General features: G+C 42.8%; 1 protein-coding gene across 2 annotated transcripts in view; it reads right to left on the minus strand.

Annotated features, from left to right (window-relative positions):
- Positions 1–19,967, minus strand: part of TXNL1 (thioredoxin like 1) — a 65,856-nt gene that overhangs the window by 29,264 nt on the left and 16,625 nt on the right. The window contains exons 2-5 of one of the 2 annotated variants that reach the window (XM_085877221.1): positions 18,305–18,401; positions 17,951–18,064; positions 12,435–12,557; positions 12,099–12,168 (exon numbers count right to left, since the gene is read on the minus strand). In XM_085877221.1, coding sequence (XP_085733347.1) covers positions 12,099–12,168; positions 12,435–12,557; positions 17,951–18,064; positions 18,305–18,401 — 404 coding nt within the window. Of the gene's footprint in view, positions 1–12,098; positions 12,169–12,434; positions 12,558–17,950; positions 18,128–18,304; positions 18,402–19,967 lie in introns of both variants that reach the window. The other variant, XM_085877220.1, reaches the window with a different exon arrangement.

Genomic DNA, 19,967 nt, shown 5'->3' on the forward strand with positions numbered 1-19,967 from the left:
TTAAAATCGGCAAAAAAGGTAAAATTTGGGGGTTCGGTGAATACACGGGTAGAGAGACAAAAAATCAGTTTTAAAAACGACCAATGCTGAATTTCAATTGTATTCCAAATGAACACTTTCGGAGCAATCAGAACTGCTGTTTAGGTCAATTCCTCCGTTAAAATTTTGAAAATCGGTTCAGGTTAAGAGTTTGTGCAGAATTTTATTAACCGTGTGCAAAAATTAAATCAAGTGACACCCGGAGTTTAGGTGCATGGCTAATTATAGAGCCTCACAGCTCTGAAAATGCCTTTAAACACAAAAGAAGAACACCTGGTCTCACATCAAAAGAAGAATAATTCACAATCACAAGAGACCAATAACGGAGCACCCACCTCAAATAAGCTTGCACGGCAAGCTTCCCTCGTATATCGTGTTCAAGAGGAAGAAACTGGCCAAAGACAAGTTTCCAGCCAGTGTCATTGTTCGTGCGCAGCAGAAGAGGTGGATAGACGAGGGACTTGTCGAGTTGACAATCTTTTTACATGCATCGTTTTCTACATGACCATCCGATGCAGGCAGAATTAATCCACCAAGCGTGTTCCTTTTATACTGACACTATGCGAGCAAATGCTAGATTGCGGGGTGTGGTTTAAAACTGGGAACAACCAATCAACCCCGAGTACTTTTCTATACGAGGGCAGGAAATGGATTTAAAAAGAAGAAGAATCTCACAAGAGCAAGGAGCTATGTGGGACGGAGAAGCTTTAAGAAGTACCAGTGCTGCTCGGTTCTTTTGGCTTCCTTTGGTTCTCTTCATTCTTCCTGGTTCTCTTCCTTTTCCCTCATTTCTGACTTGCTTCCCGCAGATTAGTCCTGTCGACAAGACGGACTTTCTTACTTTGCAGGCTTTTGTATTTGCCTTGGGTTTCAAGGAAAATGAGCTGCATCTCGGTGAAACCACCACAGACAAATTTCCCCATTTCCCGGACTTGGTATTTTCATCAGTTGAAAAATCAACATTTTGTGACGTGTTTCCCGCCGGGATTTTCGACCCGGATTCCGAGGAGCATTGGCCACATGCATCTTGGTTGAACTTTCACCATTACTCCTGTCGCTACGCTGGCTGAGCATTATGTTGACTGGAAGGCTGCTGGTGTTCATCGGGAGGATGAGAAAGGTTTACCTTCCGATGATCTGCGGCTGGATCGTCAAGGTGTGGGAGGAGATACTGTCGGACATCATCATGCGAGCATTTCTGAAATGCTGCATCTCCAACAACATGGACGGCACAGAGGACGACATCATTTGGGAAGAGGATGCAAATGATGGTGACAGCGACGGGGACTTGCTCTACCCTGATTTGGAGAAGGAGTTATGTGCCGTCTTCGACGAGGAAAGCATCGACGAGGATTTCCTGAAAAGCTTCATCAAACCCAAACGGCCCTTTTCAGGGCAACAAATCCACAATAAATATGTATAATACCGGAATGAATCCCCTTTCTTCCTTTTTCTCGTGACAACAAAAAAAAAAATCCTCTCTATAATGTTAAAAAATAAGAAAGAAAGAAAAAACTTCTTTGTCTACTCTCCTCTCTCTTCAACTTCTTGAAAATGAGAATAAGACTGTTAGACAAAATTAAGCGCATATGGGAGGAAGCACGTTGATACCTCCATCACTTTATTCCAAACAAAGTCGATGTACAAATGTATTTAGAGCTCGATCAGAAAATAAATCGTCAATATATTCATTTCTTTTGAGAGCGAAAAACATGGGTGCGGTTAATACACGGCCGTGGTTTATACACCGGAAAATAAGGCAGTTAAAATAGAAAACTAGAATATCTTGGTTGGACAGGTGTCCACCCCCTATTGCAATAGCAATTGTGAATTAGCTGAGGTGCAACCAATCACCTTCAAAGTCGCACACCAAGTTAATTGGCCGCCACCTGTATTAAATTGGGGTGATTCGGATTATTTCATAATAAAATCAGCTGTTCCTGGAGGTTTCCTCTGATGGGTAGAGCATTTCACAGCAAAGACTCAACCATGACAAGGGAGCTTTGAAAAGACCTCTGGGATAAAGTTGTGGAAAGGCACAGATTAGGGGATGGGTATAAAAATATTTCAAAAGGCCTTGAATATTCCTTGGAGCACAGTCAAGACGATCAATAACAAGTATAAGGCGTATGATACCACCAACACCCTGCCTCGATAAGGCTGTCCCTCCAAACTGGATCACCAAGCAAGGAGGAAACTGATCAGAGAGCCCACCAAAACTTTGAAAGAGCTACAGGCCTTTATGGTAAAGACTGGTCACTGTATGCATGACACCAACATCCAAGCACTCCACAAGTCTGGTCTGTACGGAAGGGTGGCAAGAAGGAAGCCATTACTCAAAAAAGCCCACCTTGAGTCCCATTTGAGGTGTGCAAAGAACCACTCCGGAGATTCTAAAACCATGTGGAAATAAGTTTTGTGGTCTGACGAAACCAAGGTGGAAGTTTTTGGCCGAAATACAGAACGTTATGTTTGGCGCAAACCCAACACAGCACATCAACCAAAGAACACCATCCCTACTGTGAAGCATGGTGGTGGCAGCATCATCTTATGGGAATGTTTCTCATCAGCAGGGACAGGGCCACTTGTCAGGATTGAAGGGAAAATGAATGGAACAAAATACAGAAAAAAATCCTAGAGGAAAACCTGCTACACTCTACAAGAACACTGAAATTGGGACGGAAGTTCACCTTTCAGCATAATAACGACTCGAAGCACACAGCCAAAACTATACTGGAGTGACAAAGGAACAAAACGATAAATGTCCTTGAGTGTCCCAGTCAGAGCTTCAGCCTAAATCCAATCGAAAATCTGTGGCCTGACTTGAAGATTGCTGTCCATCAATGCTCCCCAATGCAAATTGACTGAGGTTGAACAGTTTTGTGCAGAAGAATGGGCAAATATTTCCTTATCAAGGTGTGCAAAGTTGGGAGAGACCTATCCCAACAGACTCACAGCTGTAATTGCTGTCAAACGTGCTTCCACCAAGTATTAACTTGGAAGGGGGAGGGGGGGAGGCACTTATCCAACCAAGATATTTTAGCTTTGTATTTTTGATTAATTTTATGAAATTTATCGAATTGGTTTTTCACCTGGAAGTTGTAGGTTACGATGTGTAAATAAAAGGTGGAAAAACTCTGATTTAAATCAATTTAATTCCAGGCTATAAGGCAACAAAAGGTGAAAATTTTGAAAGGGGGTGTCGACTTTCTATAGGCACTGTATGTGGACGCCCCATGGAATTGCAGCTCTCAAGTGACCATGCACAACTCAATTCGGCCAATAAACGACCCAAAACCAATTATCTTCCTGATGCAAAGAAACACACACATCGGTAAAAGTAATTAATGATGCATATTTTCTTTCACGATGTAGTGAGATTCCAATAAGTAATCGGACAAAGATCTTGATGATAACATGGGTGTTATGTATGGTTCCTGGTCGAGTAGTTTAAGAGAAAATAGTTGGAAACAAGTCTGGAGACGGCGATGGTTTACGAGCAATGTACACGGTTCGCCTTTTTCATTTTTTGACCTTCGAGGGGACGCCAAGGGCAAACTGGTGGGAATCGGGAAAAACGTAAATGATGAAAGTTGTAGTACTCGAAGAGCACCACTTGCATACCAACTTTCATTCAAAACAGTTGAAAACCCGAGGAGCTCGATGCCCGATTAATTGTTTTTTTTGACATTTTCTAAGTTCGTGACCTTGTGACGAAAATGAAAAAAATCGAGCTCCGTGGGGTTATGCAGGTACCATTGGGCTAACCAAATACCGAAACCCCTGCCAGATTCGACAAACCCCCTCAGAGAAGATGTAACTTGAAACCGGCTACCCCCTAAAAACATGTTTTTTTGGGCGTGGCTCCACCCATAATGGGCGCAGCACGCCCATTCTCAGGAAAACACAACTAGATCATGATATAAACCTCCCATCCAAATTTTATCAGGATCGGATCAAAACCCACGAAGCTATGCTCGGGACAGACAGACAGACAGACAAACACACAGACACACACCTATAACGAATATAGTGGTCACTTTCTGACTCGTGAACCAATAATAACAAGGACCCACGGAGCCTCCACGATAAAAGCCACACTTTAAATAATTCCAAATAGTTATTTGGGCAATGTATAGACAATATACCGCTGTTGTGACACCTATCGGCTGTAACCTTTCAATATTTGATGATCCTTTCAACAGTCGCTATGCCATTTTACACGGAAGGGAAAACTTAAAGGGAGAGCATGGCAACTGTGAAGATGACAGCTGCGAAGAGGTCTTTGGCTTCGCACATCCCAAAAATGGCAGCTGCATGATTTTTCATCAGGTTGAAATTATAGGTGGTCAGGTAAGCTGTCCAACCGAAGAGTGGAATGTAATGTTACACACAGATGGACGGACGAACAAGGTTGCCTGGTGGATACAACACAAATGCAAATAAATATTTATGATGGACCCTGGGCATCAAAAATCTACATACATATATATATATATATATATATATATATATATATATATATATATATATATATATATATATATATATATATATATATATATATATATATATATATATATATATATATATATACCTGGTGTTGGCTCAATGGTTAGGGTGGTGGCTTGGAATCCTCTGATCCTGAGTTCAAACCCCACACCACTGTTGAATTCATACCAGGTGGGGTTGACTCTGCCTGTCATCCTTCCGAGGTCGGCAAAATGAGTACCAGCATGCTGGTATACTGTGTCGGAGTGGTGACCCGTCCAGGATTGTGTCCAATAGCCAAGGAGACTGCTTAGGCAGCACCAACGCTCTGCATGGATATATATATATATATATATATATATATATATATATATATATATATATATATATATATATATATATATATATATATATATATATATACATATATACAGTAGACTAGGCGTAAGTCATCACCATCGGGACCGAGAAAAAAGTGACGATTTAGAAATGTGACGACTTACGCATATGCGAACATTCTTGATAACTGTGGGGTGAAGGATGAAGTCGCGCGTGGCCTGGACACTATGTGTGAGAGCCGGATATTGTACCAAAAGGAAAACACAATCCTCGGGGCATAGGTGGGGGTTCATTGGTGAGTTGGAATGTGATCAAGCAAAGATGGAATTCATGAATCAGTTTATCAAAAGTAAAGATAATGAACAACTGTAAGACAACAACTTCACCTGCTTATCACCATGATGGGATTGACCAACGAACCCCAGAGACTTTTCTGGCAGCATCTGCCAGAAAAGCCCAGTCTCATCGGCATTGTACACGTCCCGAGGCTGATACCTTTCCAAGATGTCTTTCAATTTGCCATCCTTCCAGTCGTGCACCACTGCCGAATCCACGCTGCCTGATTCGCCGCACTTCTTGACCTTGCCGATTCCCCACCTCACTTTGAATCTTTCTATCCAGTGCATCGGCAAGGTCTCGGCATCATCATGCCCGAGGTCCGCAGCGAATTTACGTGCCTTCAGCAGCAACATTTCACCGTCCAACCGAATATTTGGCTGAGCCGACATTTGCCGAAACCAGATGATGAGCGCGTCATCGACATCTTCAAAGGACACACATCTCACGCGTTTCACACTTACCACCGGCCTCGCGATCTTCTCCACTTGTCCAAACATCGTGCCCTTATTCTTCAAGATATCGTTCAATGTCTGCCGTTTGATGTCCAACTTCTCCGCTATGGCTGTTTTCTTCATCAGTTGGTTAGCCTCGCAAAACTGGATAATGTCGTATTTTTCTTGGTAGGTTTTAGTTGTAAGCTTACGCTTAGTCGCCATTGTCCTGCATGCAGTGCGATCAACGTGTGTACGCAGTTATAAATAGCCTATCACTGGCGGTGTAAACCAATGAGTGAGCATCACGATTCCATGAAATCGGGATTCTCACGAGGCAGCAGTTCCATGTGACGAGTTAGGAGTGGTAATTTACTTGAGTTTCCATTACGTGGGAACGGACCACATCTGACGACTTAGACGAAGTGACGACTTAGAGATGACGACTTACAGAGGGATGACCCTTTATTCATAGGGACTTAACATGAGATAAATTCGGGACTTTTTGACGTTGCCGACTTAGGCGAAGTGACGAGTTACACGCTGCCGACTTACGCCTAGTCTACTGTATGTATATATATATATATATATATATATATATATATATATATATATATATATATATATATATATATATACACATATATACATACATATATATACATACATATATATACATACGTATATATATATATATATATATATATACATATATATATACATATATATACATACATATATATACATACGTATATATATATATATATATATATATATATATATATATATATATACATATATATACATACGTATATATATATATATATATATATATATATATATATATATATATATATATATATTGTTACGAATTTGGGATTCGATTGCACAAAACATACAGGTTCCTTTAGTCAGCTATGTCAATAAGTGCTTGTTCCCATGATAACTCACCTTCCATTGCTTAAATGTTCAGCAATCGATTAGATGCACTGCGGATCGATTTAATAGTTAGGGAACGAACAATGGAGACATTCCTCCCCCTCTTCTGCGAAGAGCAAGAAGAACCCTGCCGTCCCGTGACTCATGTTGTCAACAACTCCATCCAACCCGTGGCTGAGCAGGGGATGGAGCATGAGTCATGAGTCACGCCGGGATCGGGGGGAGGGCGGAAGAGGAAAAGGAAGAGATCTTTTCTTTGTTCGTGTTTTGGGCAGAGTTGGAGAGGGCAGAGTTGGAGAAGGGAGTTGAGGGGAGTCGTTCAGCAGACCGTCGGGTCCTGCTTGGCTTGCGTTAGGTTTGAGGCCTTCGGAAGCTTTTTGCTTCGGCTGGCTCAGTGAGCTTCAGCTGAGGCCTGGCGCAGGAGGAGGCTTTTTGGAGGCTCTTTGCTTTGACGGTTCCGTGAGCTTCGGCTTCTGCTTGGCTCGGGAGAGCTTTTTGCTTCAAGCTGCCCTGTTTGGAAGGAAGTTAAGCCGGTCGCTCCGCTCGAGCTGCGAGTGGTGGCTTCTTCTTCGTGGTTCGTGGAGCTCTTTGTTCTCCATTTTGGTTCCCGGCTTGGTGCGACTCATCGACCTCTTCGTGGAGGTGGTTCCTCGGGGAAGCGACGCATCGACGGGAAGGTTCGGCGCTTCGTCTCACCAGCACGTCTTGAGAAGCGCGGGAGGTGGTTCCTCGGGGAAGCGACGCATCGACCGGAAGGATCAGCGCCTCGTCTCACCAGCACGTGTTGAGAAGCGCGGCAGGTGGTTCCTCGGGGAAGAGATGCATCGACGGGAAGGATCGGCGCCTCGTCTCACCAGTATGTGTTGAGAAGCGCGGGAGGTGGTTCCACGGGGAAGCGACGCATCGACGGGAAGGATCGGCTCCTCGTCTCACCAGCACGTGTTGAGAAGCGCGGGAGGAATCGCGGGGGCTCGGGAAGGATCGAGCTCGGCGATTGGATCCAGCTCGCTCTCGCTGGAGCCCGGGTCCGAACAACTTGAAGACCACACGAGGTGGAGAGGTTCGAGATAGGCTCTGGGTTTCAGCTCATCTGTCCTCTGAACTGGAGCTCGTTATTAAAGGCCTCTGCCACCATTTCTTGGGTGTGTGTGTGCATACGTGTGTCCGTGGGCCCGTCTTATAAGTAGGAACTGCTGTTGAGTGCAAGTGACTGTACATAATAAGTAGACGGTTGTAGTTCTTTTGTTGCTTGTATAATTGCATACGTGTTTTGCCTTGTTTAATTGCATACGTGCTTTGTTATAATAAATGTCCTTGTGTGAATGTAAATAAAACCTGTTCATTGCGTCCATTCCCTCATTGAACTGCCCCATCTTGCACTCGGAATATAGTTCGTTTTTAAATAGCCGATAAATACAATCGGGTCCAGCGAGGTCTGGCGATAATACCCGCTCGGTTATCCCAGAACGGAACGGACCGCTTAAGCGGTTCGTGTCCAAGCAGGCCTTCGCCGAGGTACGGTCCCTCGGTAGGTTACCCGCGCGGGTACTTTGGTATATTGATATTCGGCGATTGACCCTATTTCGCGCGGGTAGAATACAGACTGGGCCGTGGTGGGATTAAAAACCCACCCGTGACTGGTTTCTGGCGTTGTTCCAGAAAGTCACGACTGGATTGTCCGTTCGGTGGGCGAAGCGACCGCTATTGGTTAGACGCGGTCGTTCGCACGCCGGGCAGGCGGGAATTCTGCAACACTGGTGTCAAGAGTGGGATACAGATTCATTCCCTCCACACTAAATTAACGGAACCGGATCAAGGGTGTGCGAGGCAACCCTACGGTTCCATTAAATTCCGAGTTTAAATTATTTCCGATACGCAAGATGGCAGATCAAGGCGAACGGGTGTAGGATGGTTTAGAAATGTGTGTTGATGTAGGATCCATGGCCCCGGATGTTTCTTCTTTTTATAACCCCACCGCTAATTGCAATCAGTGGGGGCGCTCGCCCTCATACACTGAGCATGAACTTTGCTGGCAAATGAACTCAAAGTCGCAAAATAGCGGCGCTGCCGCATCTCAGCGCAACACGGAGCAGGCTGCTATTAATAGCACAGCGAACGGCACGATACGAGGCGGGGCTCCCAACCAACGATTGAAACCACGTGATCATGGCAGGCGAGGCTGGCGGACATTGGCGGGCTTCGGGCACAAAACAGAGAAATATCTGGGAAAACTAAAAGAAAACGGTGAGAGAACGAATGAAAGGAGAGAGCAAGCATGCAAAAGAAGTGCGGAGAGCGAACTGAAGAAAAGAAAAGAGGAGCAAATTAGTAACTCCCAGGATAGAAATAACTTAGAAGAAGAATGGAAAACGAAGCTGGAAGAGGAAAAACGGAAACACGATGTGGAATTGGAACTACTGAAGGAAGAGGTAAGGATAGGCAATCGGAAAAGAGAAAGCCTGGAACAGGAGGTAAAAAGAGGAAAGTATTGGGTCAAAATTAGCAAGGAATTCGGTGAGGGAATGGATGAAATGAGGAAGAAAGAATGTGAAAGAGGTGTGGAGATGAGGACGGAATTAGAAAAGAAAGCTTCTGAGTTACTGAAACACCAAAACAAAGAAACGGGATTACAAAACGAATTGATGATGTTAAAAGAGGAAAGAAAGAGAACGGAGAATGAAACGTTAAGGAACCACACTGAACAGATCAAACAGCTGGAAACCAAGGCCAGATTGCAGAATAAGGAACAAGAGAGACAGTGGAATAAAAAGCAAAAAGAGTATGAATTTGAAACTGAACAGCAAAAGGAAAAAACAAGGTTGGAGTATGAGGAGATAGTGACAGAACAAGGAATGAAACAGGAAAGGGAGATTAACCAATTGAGGGAAACTATGAGATTGGAGAAGGAAGAACGTGAGAGACAGTGGGATAGAAAACAAAAAGAACATGAATTTGTGGTTGACCAATTGAAAGAAAAAGCAAGGTTGGAGTACGAGGAGATAGTGACAGAACAAGGAATGAAACAGGAAAGGGAGATTAACCAATTGAGGGAAACTATGAGATTGGAGAAGGAGGAACAAGAGACACAGTGGAATAAGAAACAGACAGAAGAACGAATGAAACAGGACAGGGAGATCAACAAAATGAAGGAAACTATGAGATTGGAGAATGAAGAACATGAGAGACGGTGGAGTAGAAAACAAAAAGGAAACGAGGTTGAAATTAACCAACTCAAGGAGAGGGCAAAATTTGAGTCCACGGAGATGGAAAAGCTCCGGAAAGAAAATGAACAACTAAAGGGGCTCAGAGAGGAAGAACGACTCAAATGGGAAGGAAAATGGAGCCAGGAAGAAACGGAAATAATAAACGAGGTGACTGAGATAAAACAAGTAGAGGAGAAACTACAGGTAATTGACGAGCACACACACGTAGAGGTAGTGGAGGACAATGGGGGTGAGCTGGTGGAATGTGTTGGAACCCGATGCAAGCAGCCGGATTGGCCTCCTTATGGAATGAGGGGAGGGAATATTCCCCCTTGAAGCTGATCTCGACCAGGTGGGTCCGGTCGTGCCGAGCGAGTTAGGAGGGGCGAGTGCTGTGAATGGGTGCACGCGAGGCTTGGGGGGTGTGAAGGCCCTGGGAACCCTTGTGGTGGAGCGAATCCCCAGTGTGGTTGTTCCAGCGTGTGTGGTTTCGAAGGATGTGAGAGAAACACCGAGGGTGGAAGGAACAGCGTGTGTGAGAGAGACCGCATGTGTGCGAGAGCGCTGTATGTGAGGGAGATGGCGGTTAGCATGCGGGAGACCGCAACCGCATGTCCTAGTGTAATGGTGAGGTGTGTGAGCGTCGTGACACACAGGAGTGTGCGCATTGAATGGCGACGACGACTGCGACAGATGAGGGACAAAAGCCGGGTAGTGGCCGTAGCTGTTTTGAGGATCGTGCCGGATTGGCACAGCAGCGAGCGTGGGGTCCGTGCTGTGCTACGCACGAGGCCGCAAGGTGCGCGCCTGTGGGAGTGAAGCCCGGTCTGTAAACGCACGCGGTGGATTAGCCGATCCCGCGGAGGGACAGAACGTAGGCTGGACATGGATTTGGACCGGACGGGTTCTCCAGGCGAGCGTGTGTGAAGCTCCGACGAGCAGAGCACATGCGTTCGCGTGGGGAACCCCTCGAAACGCGAGGCTTGTTTTTAATGCGCAGGGTGACGTCGTGGCTACACGTATGGTTGGAATCTGGCAGGAGGGGAATCCCTGCCGGATGGTACCGTCCGATAAGGGACGAGGTGCGAGAAACGTGAACAGCTGACATGACGTCACGGGGAAAGAGTGCAGGTTGCGAGTTGCCGCGCTGGTGTGCGCATGGAAAAAGAAAAAAAGCAAGCCTCGCTTCGGGTGAACAGGATTCCCTGGGCAAGGGGTGGAAGACCCCCCTGTCAGGGGGAACAGGAACTACTAGTTAGGGGGATGGGTTAGCGATAGTTAGACCGGCTTCATGGGGCAGGGACAAGGCCTCATGGAGCCCGTGGAATGGATTAGTTGGAGGGGTTTCAGTTTAGATTTAGGAAATGGGAATTTTTCGATTTTTGGAGACATGAACAGACATGGAAATGTGTAGAGGGGACGTAGCTTAGCTACGTAGAGTAAATGGAACGTGCATGAAAATAAGGGATGACGAGGGAGCACGAGTTAGTCAGGGGATTTAGTTTGGAAGGATGGCAGTATAGAGTGTTGGTGTGAGTTGCGAAATGGAAAGTGTGTGAGGAATGAGTGTGGGACAGTGGGCCCAAGTGTGTGAGTGGAGCGAATGTGGTATGCATGGTGCGATGACTGATTGGGGGGAGGAGTGATTCCCACCCAAGTGACCCCGGGGTCAGTTTTATGCTGATATATATATATATATATATATATATATATATATATATATATATATATATATATATATATATATATATATATATATATATATATATATATCGAAGAAACAGTTTCAAAAGGAGCACCTCACCACCATTAGAGCATTTAAATTGCATCAGATGTGGCAATAAATGTGAATTGTTACTCCCAGCTTGCCGCCTCAATGACAGAAGATGCCAATTGCATTTTTGCCGTCTGCATCCCAACCACGTTTAGAATCCCGTGTGGGCAAGAGCATCAACTAGTATGTCAAATATTCAAACAGGATCTTAAGCCAGCTATCTTATCTGAATAAATGAAAAATGATCAGGGAAAGCTGTTCACCTTGTGTTAATATTACACCCACTAAATCTTAATGAAAAATCCAAGTTAGTATTGTCCAGACAAGTACAAATTCTGCTCAGGGAATTGGGTTAATTTGCTCTTCTAATCCAAGGACAAGGACCTATTTTAGCAACATTCTGAACCTTGCAAAAACTCAACACCATAGATCTTTTTATCAATGTACAATCTCCCTGCTTGCCTCCTCAACCTCATCCTAATGTAAACTAAACCCATAAATATGAAGCACAAGAGTTTTCAACATTCATGTAATCAGACTTACCATTGTCTGGGCCAAGCAGTTTGAAGGAGTACAACTTCACAGGCTGTGTGAAGGCTATAGACACGATGAGCTGCAGAAGCGAACAAAACAACTTGAGTTAAAATCAGAGGCTTTAGTGAGAAGGAACGGCTGAGTTGTTTGAGGGTTGCATTTGGCTTATAGAGTTCATCAGTAGTGGGAGAAGGTTGTCCCTGTTGAATAGAAAATCTATATAACCAAAGAGATTCCTTCTGATTAACCGAGTCAAGTTTAATAAAGTTGTGGAAATATTTTAAAGGAGGTACGGTTAATGCACTCTTATAAGTAACCCTCACTCACTCCCTTCAACCAACTCACCTGTTCATCACAGTCTGACTCCAGAAAGGTGGAATCCTTCTGCAAGCAGTTTTCAAAACCATGCTCATCACTCTCATTGAGGCACTCACAGCCAGCCTTATAAATGAACGTTCCGAGGTCCATCTGGTAGTGGACAGAATAAAGAATCACGTGATCAGGACAGCAAAAACATGTGCACAGCCTTGTGAGGAAAACAAACACAAGAAAAAGAGCAATCAGAGATTGCAGACCCGAGCCAGGACTTTTTTCGTGTAATGTATTTTGTGTGGTGTTTGTGTACTGGTGTGTTACGTAATTAATAGGAAACATTATTAGAACTGAGACTTTATAATTGCTGGCAGTGATGACCGGGTACCAAGACATCGTCCCACTTTGATGCAACCCCGATTTGATCGGACACCTGAACCTGACCCATGACGTTTTTAAAAGTTATTATTCATCATTCATTTGAATTTGTAATTGGATTAAAATACATTCAATTCAAATCAAATGGAAAAAGAAATAGGTACAGTACTGCATTGGAGTAATCAGAAAACTCAAACAAGCAAATAAATGAAATCATCAGGAGGAACCTGGACAGGATTCACATTTCAGCTCCTACTCCTCTTCCCTCAAACCCATCCAGGCACAGCCAAGTGAGCCTTATTCAAAAAATAAATAAATAAAACAAAAAACACCGATATCAAAAAAATTAATAATGCTGGCTGCCAGATCATGCATCCGATAAAGGTGAAATTTAAAACGTATTCCACATCAAGATGAGATCATAATTGTGAAGTTTCACGTCGATTGATTAAGCAGTTCCAGAGAAAACATTATTAAATATTTTTCTTCAATCCAATATGGCTGCCAAACCATGTGACCCATCAATTATTCCTCAACAAACTTCTCCACCCACGGCTTGAGGAAGATTTTTGTGAAGTTTCCTCTCGATCTGTCCAGCCATTCTGGAGAAGATTTTTTTATAGGTTTTAGGATAAATCCAATATGGCTGCCAAACCATGTGATCTATGACATCATATGTGTGAATCTTTTGTACCTCATGGATCAGCAGTCATGTGTGTAAAGTTTCCCCTCGACCTGTTCAGCTACTTCAGAGAAGAAGATTTTTGAAGGTTTAAAACAAAAAAATAAATTAAAAAAAAAAAATAGTAATGATAATATGGCTGCCGAATCTCACGACCAGTGACGTGAAAATTTTGTTTTCTGTGGACCATTTTATCCCGAGATGACCCTCAAAAATGTTCATACTGATCAGATGTTGCGTTCTACATGTGCAATTATGACGTTATAATGAAGGAACCTCTGACGTCATTAAAAACAAAATCACATATTCCCCATAAGAAGTACTTGCTGTGTACCAAGTTTAAAATATTTCCTTGGTACAGTTTCAGAGATACAGAGGTCCAAAGTTTTTCCATTTTTCCAACATGGCTGCCACACCACGTGACTTATGACATCATAATTAACACTAAAATATTCTACATGAGTCGTCGCACCAATGGTGAAATTTAATCTCAATCCGACAAGCGGTTGCGAAAAAAAAAAACACGAAAGTTCTGTGCAGACAAACAAACAAGACACAGACAGACCCAAACGCAATACCCTCTCCTTCGGTGAGGGTAACTGGAACGGCACTTGATAGAGCGCATACCTTTGTCCAAATCTCTCCACAACGTTTTAAAACATCGTGCTATATATATCCTTCTTGGCCCTATCTCTCAATGGGAAAGAATTACTTTTAAAATTCTCGGATCCAGATCCAGATTCAGATCCGATCTTAACCAAAATCGAATTAACTTAATGGTGAAGAATCATTCAAAAAGTTCTAGGATCCGGATCTGCCACAAAAATCAAAACAGTTGATCGTCTAACACCCGACCTGTCCACAAAGTTTTGTCTGTATTTGTCCACTCGAGATATCCTGCTCACAGTTAGACAAATACACAAAATAAACTAGAATGGCACTGGGTCACGTACCTCCGCCAGGCTGAACCACTCATGTTTTGTATCCCACTGATCTGCAGAGCTGACCCAAAATCTTTTTGGCTTGTTCTCGTCATCCACCCAACTCATTCACTAAGTTTTATCATCCATCCATCCACAACCTTTTGAGATATCATGCTACACATGCATCATTTCTCAATGGTGAAGAATCACATGTAAAATTAGAAAAATACTCATGTCTGGATCCGGATTCAGATCTTCACCAAAATCTCATCGATTCGTCCTCATCACATACCCAATCTATCCACCAAATTTCATCCAAATCAGTAAACAACGTTTTGAGACATCCTGCTCACAGCCAAACAAAAACAGACAACCAGACAAGGGCGATAACATGACCTCCGTCCACCTTTGGTGGCAGAGGTAATTACATTTGGCTCGAGCTCGGCAATGTGCAACATCTTGTTTACCTGTGAAATCATTTTACATCCCTCTATTAGATGTGGGAGATGCCATAATCTAACATGATTTAGGGTGGTTGCAAAAACAGACAAGGTGACTGAAACAATAAATTTCAAAGTTCAGACTGATCCATCACTGGAATATAAACCACAAATGCAAGATTGTGTTTTTTTTTTTAATGCTTAACCTGGGAGACCCGGCTTATCATCCACTCGAGGGAGGTGCACTTTGTGATGCAACACCCTGCCTGTGAAGAACCAGTGATGGCTGGGTGACGAATCAAACTCAGACGAGACAACTCAAATGCCATTGCACAACCTTGCACCATCCTGTCAGACCAAATGACCTATTGCACAAAAAAACCCCGAACAACCTCATTCTCCCCATGATATCAACTTGGAAAATTAAATATATAGTCCCATCAAATGCCATGTCGGGAAGGCCATCACAAAAGACGATTTCCAAAGTAGTTTTTCATAAATTAACAATTAAAAAAGATTTAAGTTCACGTCCTTTATTTGGAAAAAAAATTGACTTTTGGCCTCCCTTAGCACACGGAATGAACTGAACCCTGTCGCATTTCAAAGTCAAAGCAAAACCTAATTTAAAATAATAAATATATTTTGTTAAAAAAAAAAGACGTGAGCCGCGTTTACATAAGTCACGAGAATGGCATCGATTTAAATTCATTTTACACATCGTATACGATAAAATATTTGAGGGCATCTACTAATTACATGGGAAAAAATGACATTTTCAAACAGCTCTCCAATCCTCCCTCCCCACCAAATACACCGTTTCCCCTCCTATCCCATCTCCCCCGGCCAACCCACTACACACTCAACCTCCCACTCCTCCACTCAGTTTTCTCCCACCCTCTCATTAAAAAAATACATTTACTTGACGTCCACCCTATCCCATGAATGGAGATGGCCATTCACCTACAGTAAATAGTCTTTAGCCATGGATGTTTTTACCTCTGCCACTGAAGGTGAAGGAGGGAATGTTTTCACTCCTTTCTGTCTGATTGTATACAAGATATCTCAAAAAGTTGTGGACGGATCCGGATGAAATTTTGTGGACAGGTTCAGTGTGTGGCAAGGATGAACTGATTAGATGTTGGTGAAGATCCAGATCCAGATCCGACCACTTGAATTATTTAAGTGATTCTTCACCATTGAGAAATAAGGTTAAAAATGATATATAGCACGATATCTCAAAAAGTTGTGGACGGATTCAGATGAAACTTGGTGGACAGGTTGGGTGTGTAACAAGGAAGAATTGATTTGAATTTGGTGAAGATCCAAATCCGGATCAGGATATGATAATTATTTAATTTTTCAAGCGATTCTTTACCATTGAGGGATGGGACCAAATACGATATAGTACTGTATAGCATATTCTAATCAAAGCCACCCAACGCTCGCCTGTTTATACATTTATCGTTTTTAAAAGACGAGTCTAATAATATTTTTTATAAAGCATTGCAGTGAAGTCTGATCCAAATAATTTTAAAGCAATATATGTATTTGTATATTGCAATCAGTAAAAAAATAGTGTGGTAGACAAAAACATTAGAAAGGAAATAACTTGCACCAAAAACTTTAACATTTTCACGCTCACGCTGACGCTGACGCCGGGGGTATCGCTATAGCTCTCTGTTCTTCGAACAGGCGAGCTAAAAATGTATTGGGCCCGATATGTTTTCGTTGATCAGCCACCGTTCAGCCACACACACACAAAGTAAAACTTCCTCCAACGCGGGGGATACGTTCTGGGATAACCTCGTGTTGGAGGAATCATTAAACGTATGGGAAATTGGGGATATGTTCCAGGCTCCCCAAAAACTGACCCTAAAACAGCTTTTCTTGCTTTTTTTTTAAACGTTTCTTTGTATGGAATGGTGCAGCATTATTAAATATACATTAAAATAAGTGTTGGTATCATAATACCACTGTATTATGATAAAATAACTCATCTTATTGTGAGGTGGTTGTTGGAGGTTTAGGTGTTGAATTGCTGGTGGAAGGGGTTGAAGTTCTGCTTGTAGCTGCTGAATTAGGCTGAAAGAATTGTGTTCTAGGCACTTGCTTTGACTTCCGTTTTATCTCCCTGTTACGTTCTGTGTAGGGATTTATCTTCGGCTTTCCGTACCGTCCTTCTGGTCGATTCATTCACGCCATGTTGCTTGGCCAAAGATGAAGTGGAAACTGATGATAATTTTTTTCAGGATATCAAGTTTGACCTCCATGGTCATCGTTTTCATCTTCTTCTTCTCTCGTTGGTTCAAATTGGGTCTTTTGGGAGCCATAATGATCGACGTAAGTTAACTTGATGGCGACAGGTTTATTGATATAAACGCTTATTTATAATTTAATGAAAATACACACACAGCATGAGCAGCAACTCGTACTGCACGTGTATATAAATTAAATAATAATTCAGGAAAGTAATAAGGAATAAGGAAAAAGGATAAAATCTTTGGGAAAACACTGGCTGTTTTTGTCACAATTAATCCAGAATGTAAATTTGAACTGCGATCACGATGGCGGTAGGAGGCGACTCGTATCATCGTATGTATAAATTAAATATTAATTAACCATTCTTCACACAAGGGTGGTCTTTTTAGCCTTGTATTTAGCCTAAGAAGACCTCCCTTGTTTGGACAAGGAATAAGAATAATATATATCTCTTAGGGAAAACATCGGCCACGATTACGTAAATGTGAAACACACCCTCACATTGGGAAGGTTTTGACGCATTAAAATCAGCGTGTAAATTGGAAACCGCGCTGGAGGAAGCTATACTGTATATATACATTAAAAAAAAAATATATATATATATATATATATATATATATTTGGAAAGTAGAGATAATGCTTAATGTTTGGACTGAATCGTCAACCTCTGAAGCATGAGTCCAGATAACTCAGCAAAAGCTGCATTGAGATGAACCAAAGGAAACACATTTCGAGCAGGGTTGCGTGAGTGAAAGGGAGGGGATGAAGACAAGAAGAAGAATAGGAAAGTCAGACTGTAAATGGGAAAGTTTACAAAGTTCAAGAGAAAGGAATAAGCAGTAAACTCAGTCGTAGTCATCATCTTACATAGCCTCTGGGAATGTCTCCATCTCCATCAGATCCACCGTCACTCTCAAGATGTTGCTTTACCTTCTCCTCGAGTGCACCGGGTTCAGCCGTCTGTAGCTGGTCTACACGAACCTTGTTCCGAAAGAACAGGAAAGATGGTAATGTGCTAGCCACCCCGTGGCGAGATGCCACAGTCTGAAATCATAAATGAGGGAACGTAAACGACAGGGGGTAGCCGAGAGTTCAAAGATCATTAGAAAGCGGGGTATGAGACTAGGAAATTTAACAGCATGAATCTCTCAAATCATCGGGAGAATTTTCTCCAATAATTAACTCAATCAAACCGACAATTCATTTTATAAACTACGCTACCTGACACTGCTCCACATCCACCTCCAGGAAGACGGCTCTTGGGTACTTGGTGCTCAGTTGTCCAATAAAAGGCAACAATTGCTGGCACTGGGAGTTCCTGGTACACACAAAAAGCACAAGAATTTCAGGAATTCATCATCACAGATGCTTTTTTTTAAATCCCCATTACAGATATACAGGTCTTGTGCTGTCGTTTCTGCAGCAATTTTAAAGATCATTTACAGCAGACATCTAAAACACTCATTGACAAAAAAAGAAACGAGGCATAAAATCTGAACACGACTAGAACGGCACATACCTTCGCCAGGCTGAACAGTTTACATTTTGTATCTCATTGATGTCCGAATACAGATCCGGCCTTCAACCAAAATCAAAACAGCTTGTTCTTTTCACCGACCCAACTCATCCACCAAGTTTTGCCATAATCCGTCCACAACGTTTTCAAATATCAAATATATACATCATTTTTGGTACCATCTCTCAATGGTGAAGAATCGCTTAAAAAGTTATCACATCCGGATGCAGATCTGGCTCTTCAGCACAATCTAACCAATTCTTCCTCGTCACACACCCAACTTCTCCACCAAATTTCCTACGAATCTGTCCACAACTTTTTGAGATATTCTGCTCACAGACAAACAGACCGACAGACGTGGGTGAATACATAACCTCCATTCACCTTAGGTGGTGGAGGTAATAAAATGTCATAACAGTGTTACAAGCATGAACAAATTACTCCCTGTAAATGAAATGATGGTAATTTATAGGAATGCAAAACAAAAATAAACTAGAATGACACTCGGTAAAGCGCATACCTTCAGCACGTAATGCCTGATTCCTGAGAACATATCGGGCCCAACACATTTTTGAAATATCGTTGTCTGTGTCTCTCTGTGTCTCTGCCTCTGTCTCTGTCTCTGTCTCTCTCTCTATCGTGCAGCCTGTGGCTGCTGGTTGCATCATTGGTTGAGACGTGGCTATGCCGCTGATGCAGTGTCCCCCTTAGCAGTTCACTGGTGTTCATTTTGCCGACCTCGGAAGGATGACAGGCTGAGTCAACCTCCTGGTGTATTTAATTCAGCAGCCAACGGGGCTTGAACTCAGGACCCTCGGACCCCAAGCCGCCCACCCTCACCACTAAGCCAACACCAGGCTAAATATCATGCGATACAGCACTAAATCGTTTTTTGGCCCAATCTCTCAATGGTGAAGAATCACTTGAAATATTAAATAATTCTCGTATCCAGATCCGGTTCCGGATCTTCACCAAAATCGAATCAGTTCGTCCTTGCCACACACCCAACCTGTCCACAAAATTTAATCTGTATCCGTCCACAACTTTTTGAGATATCCTGTACACAGACAGACAGATAGGGGTGAAAACATAACCTCCTTCATCTTCGGTGGCAGAGGTAACTAGAAGGGCACTCAGTAGAGCTCATCGCTCCACCACGTAATGCCTGATCCATGAGAACATTTCAGGCCCAATACATTTTTGAACAAGAAAAAGAGCAATCAGAGATTGCAAAGCCTTGCCAGGACTTCTCGTAGTCTTTTTAGTGTAAATCTTATTTTAGGGCAAATCTAATATGGCTGCCAAACCATGTGACCAACGACGTCATATGTGTGACCTTTTTGTTCCTCATGGAGAGGCGGTCATATG

This window comes from Eptatretus burgeri, chromosome 4 (assembly GCF_056783735.1).
Source record: "Eptatretus burgeri isolate ZD-2024b chromosome 4, Ebu_testis_v1, whole genome shotgun sequence".
In the NCBI taxonomy this organism is placed as follows: domain Eukaryota; kingdom Metazoa; phylum Chordata; class Myxini; order Myxiniformes; family Myxinidae; genus Eptatretus; species Eptatretus burgeri.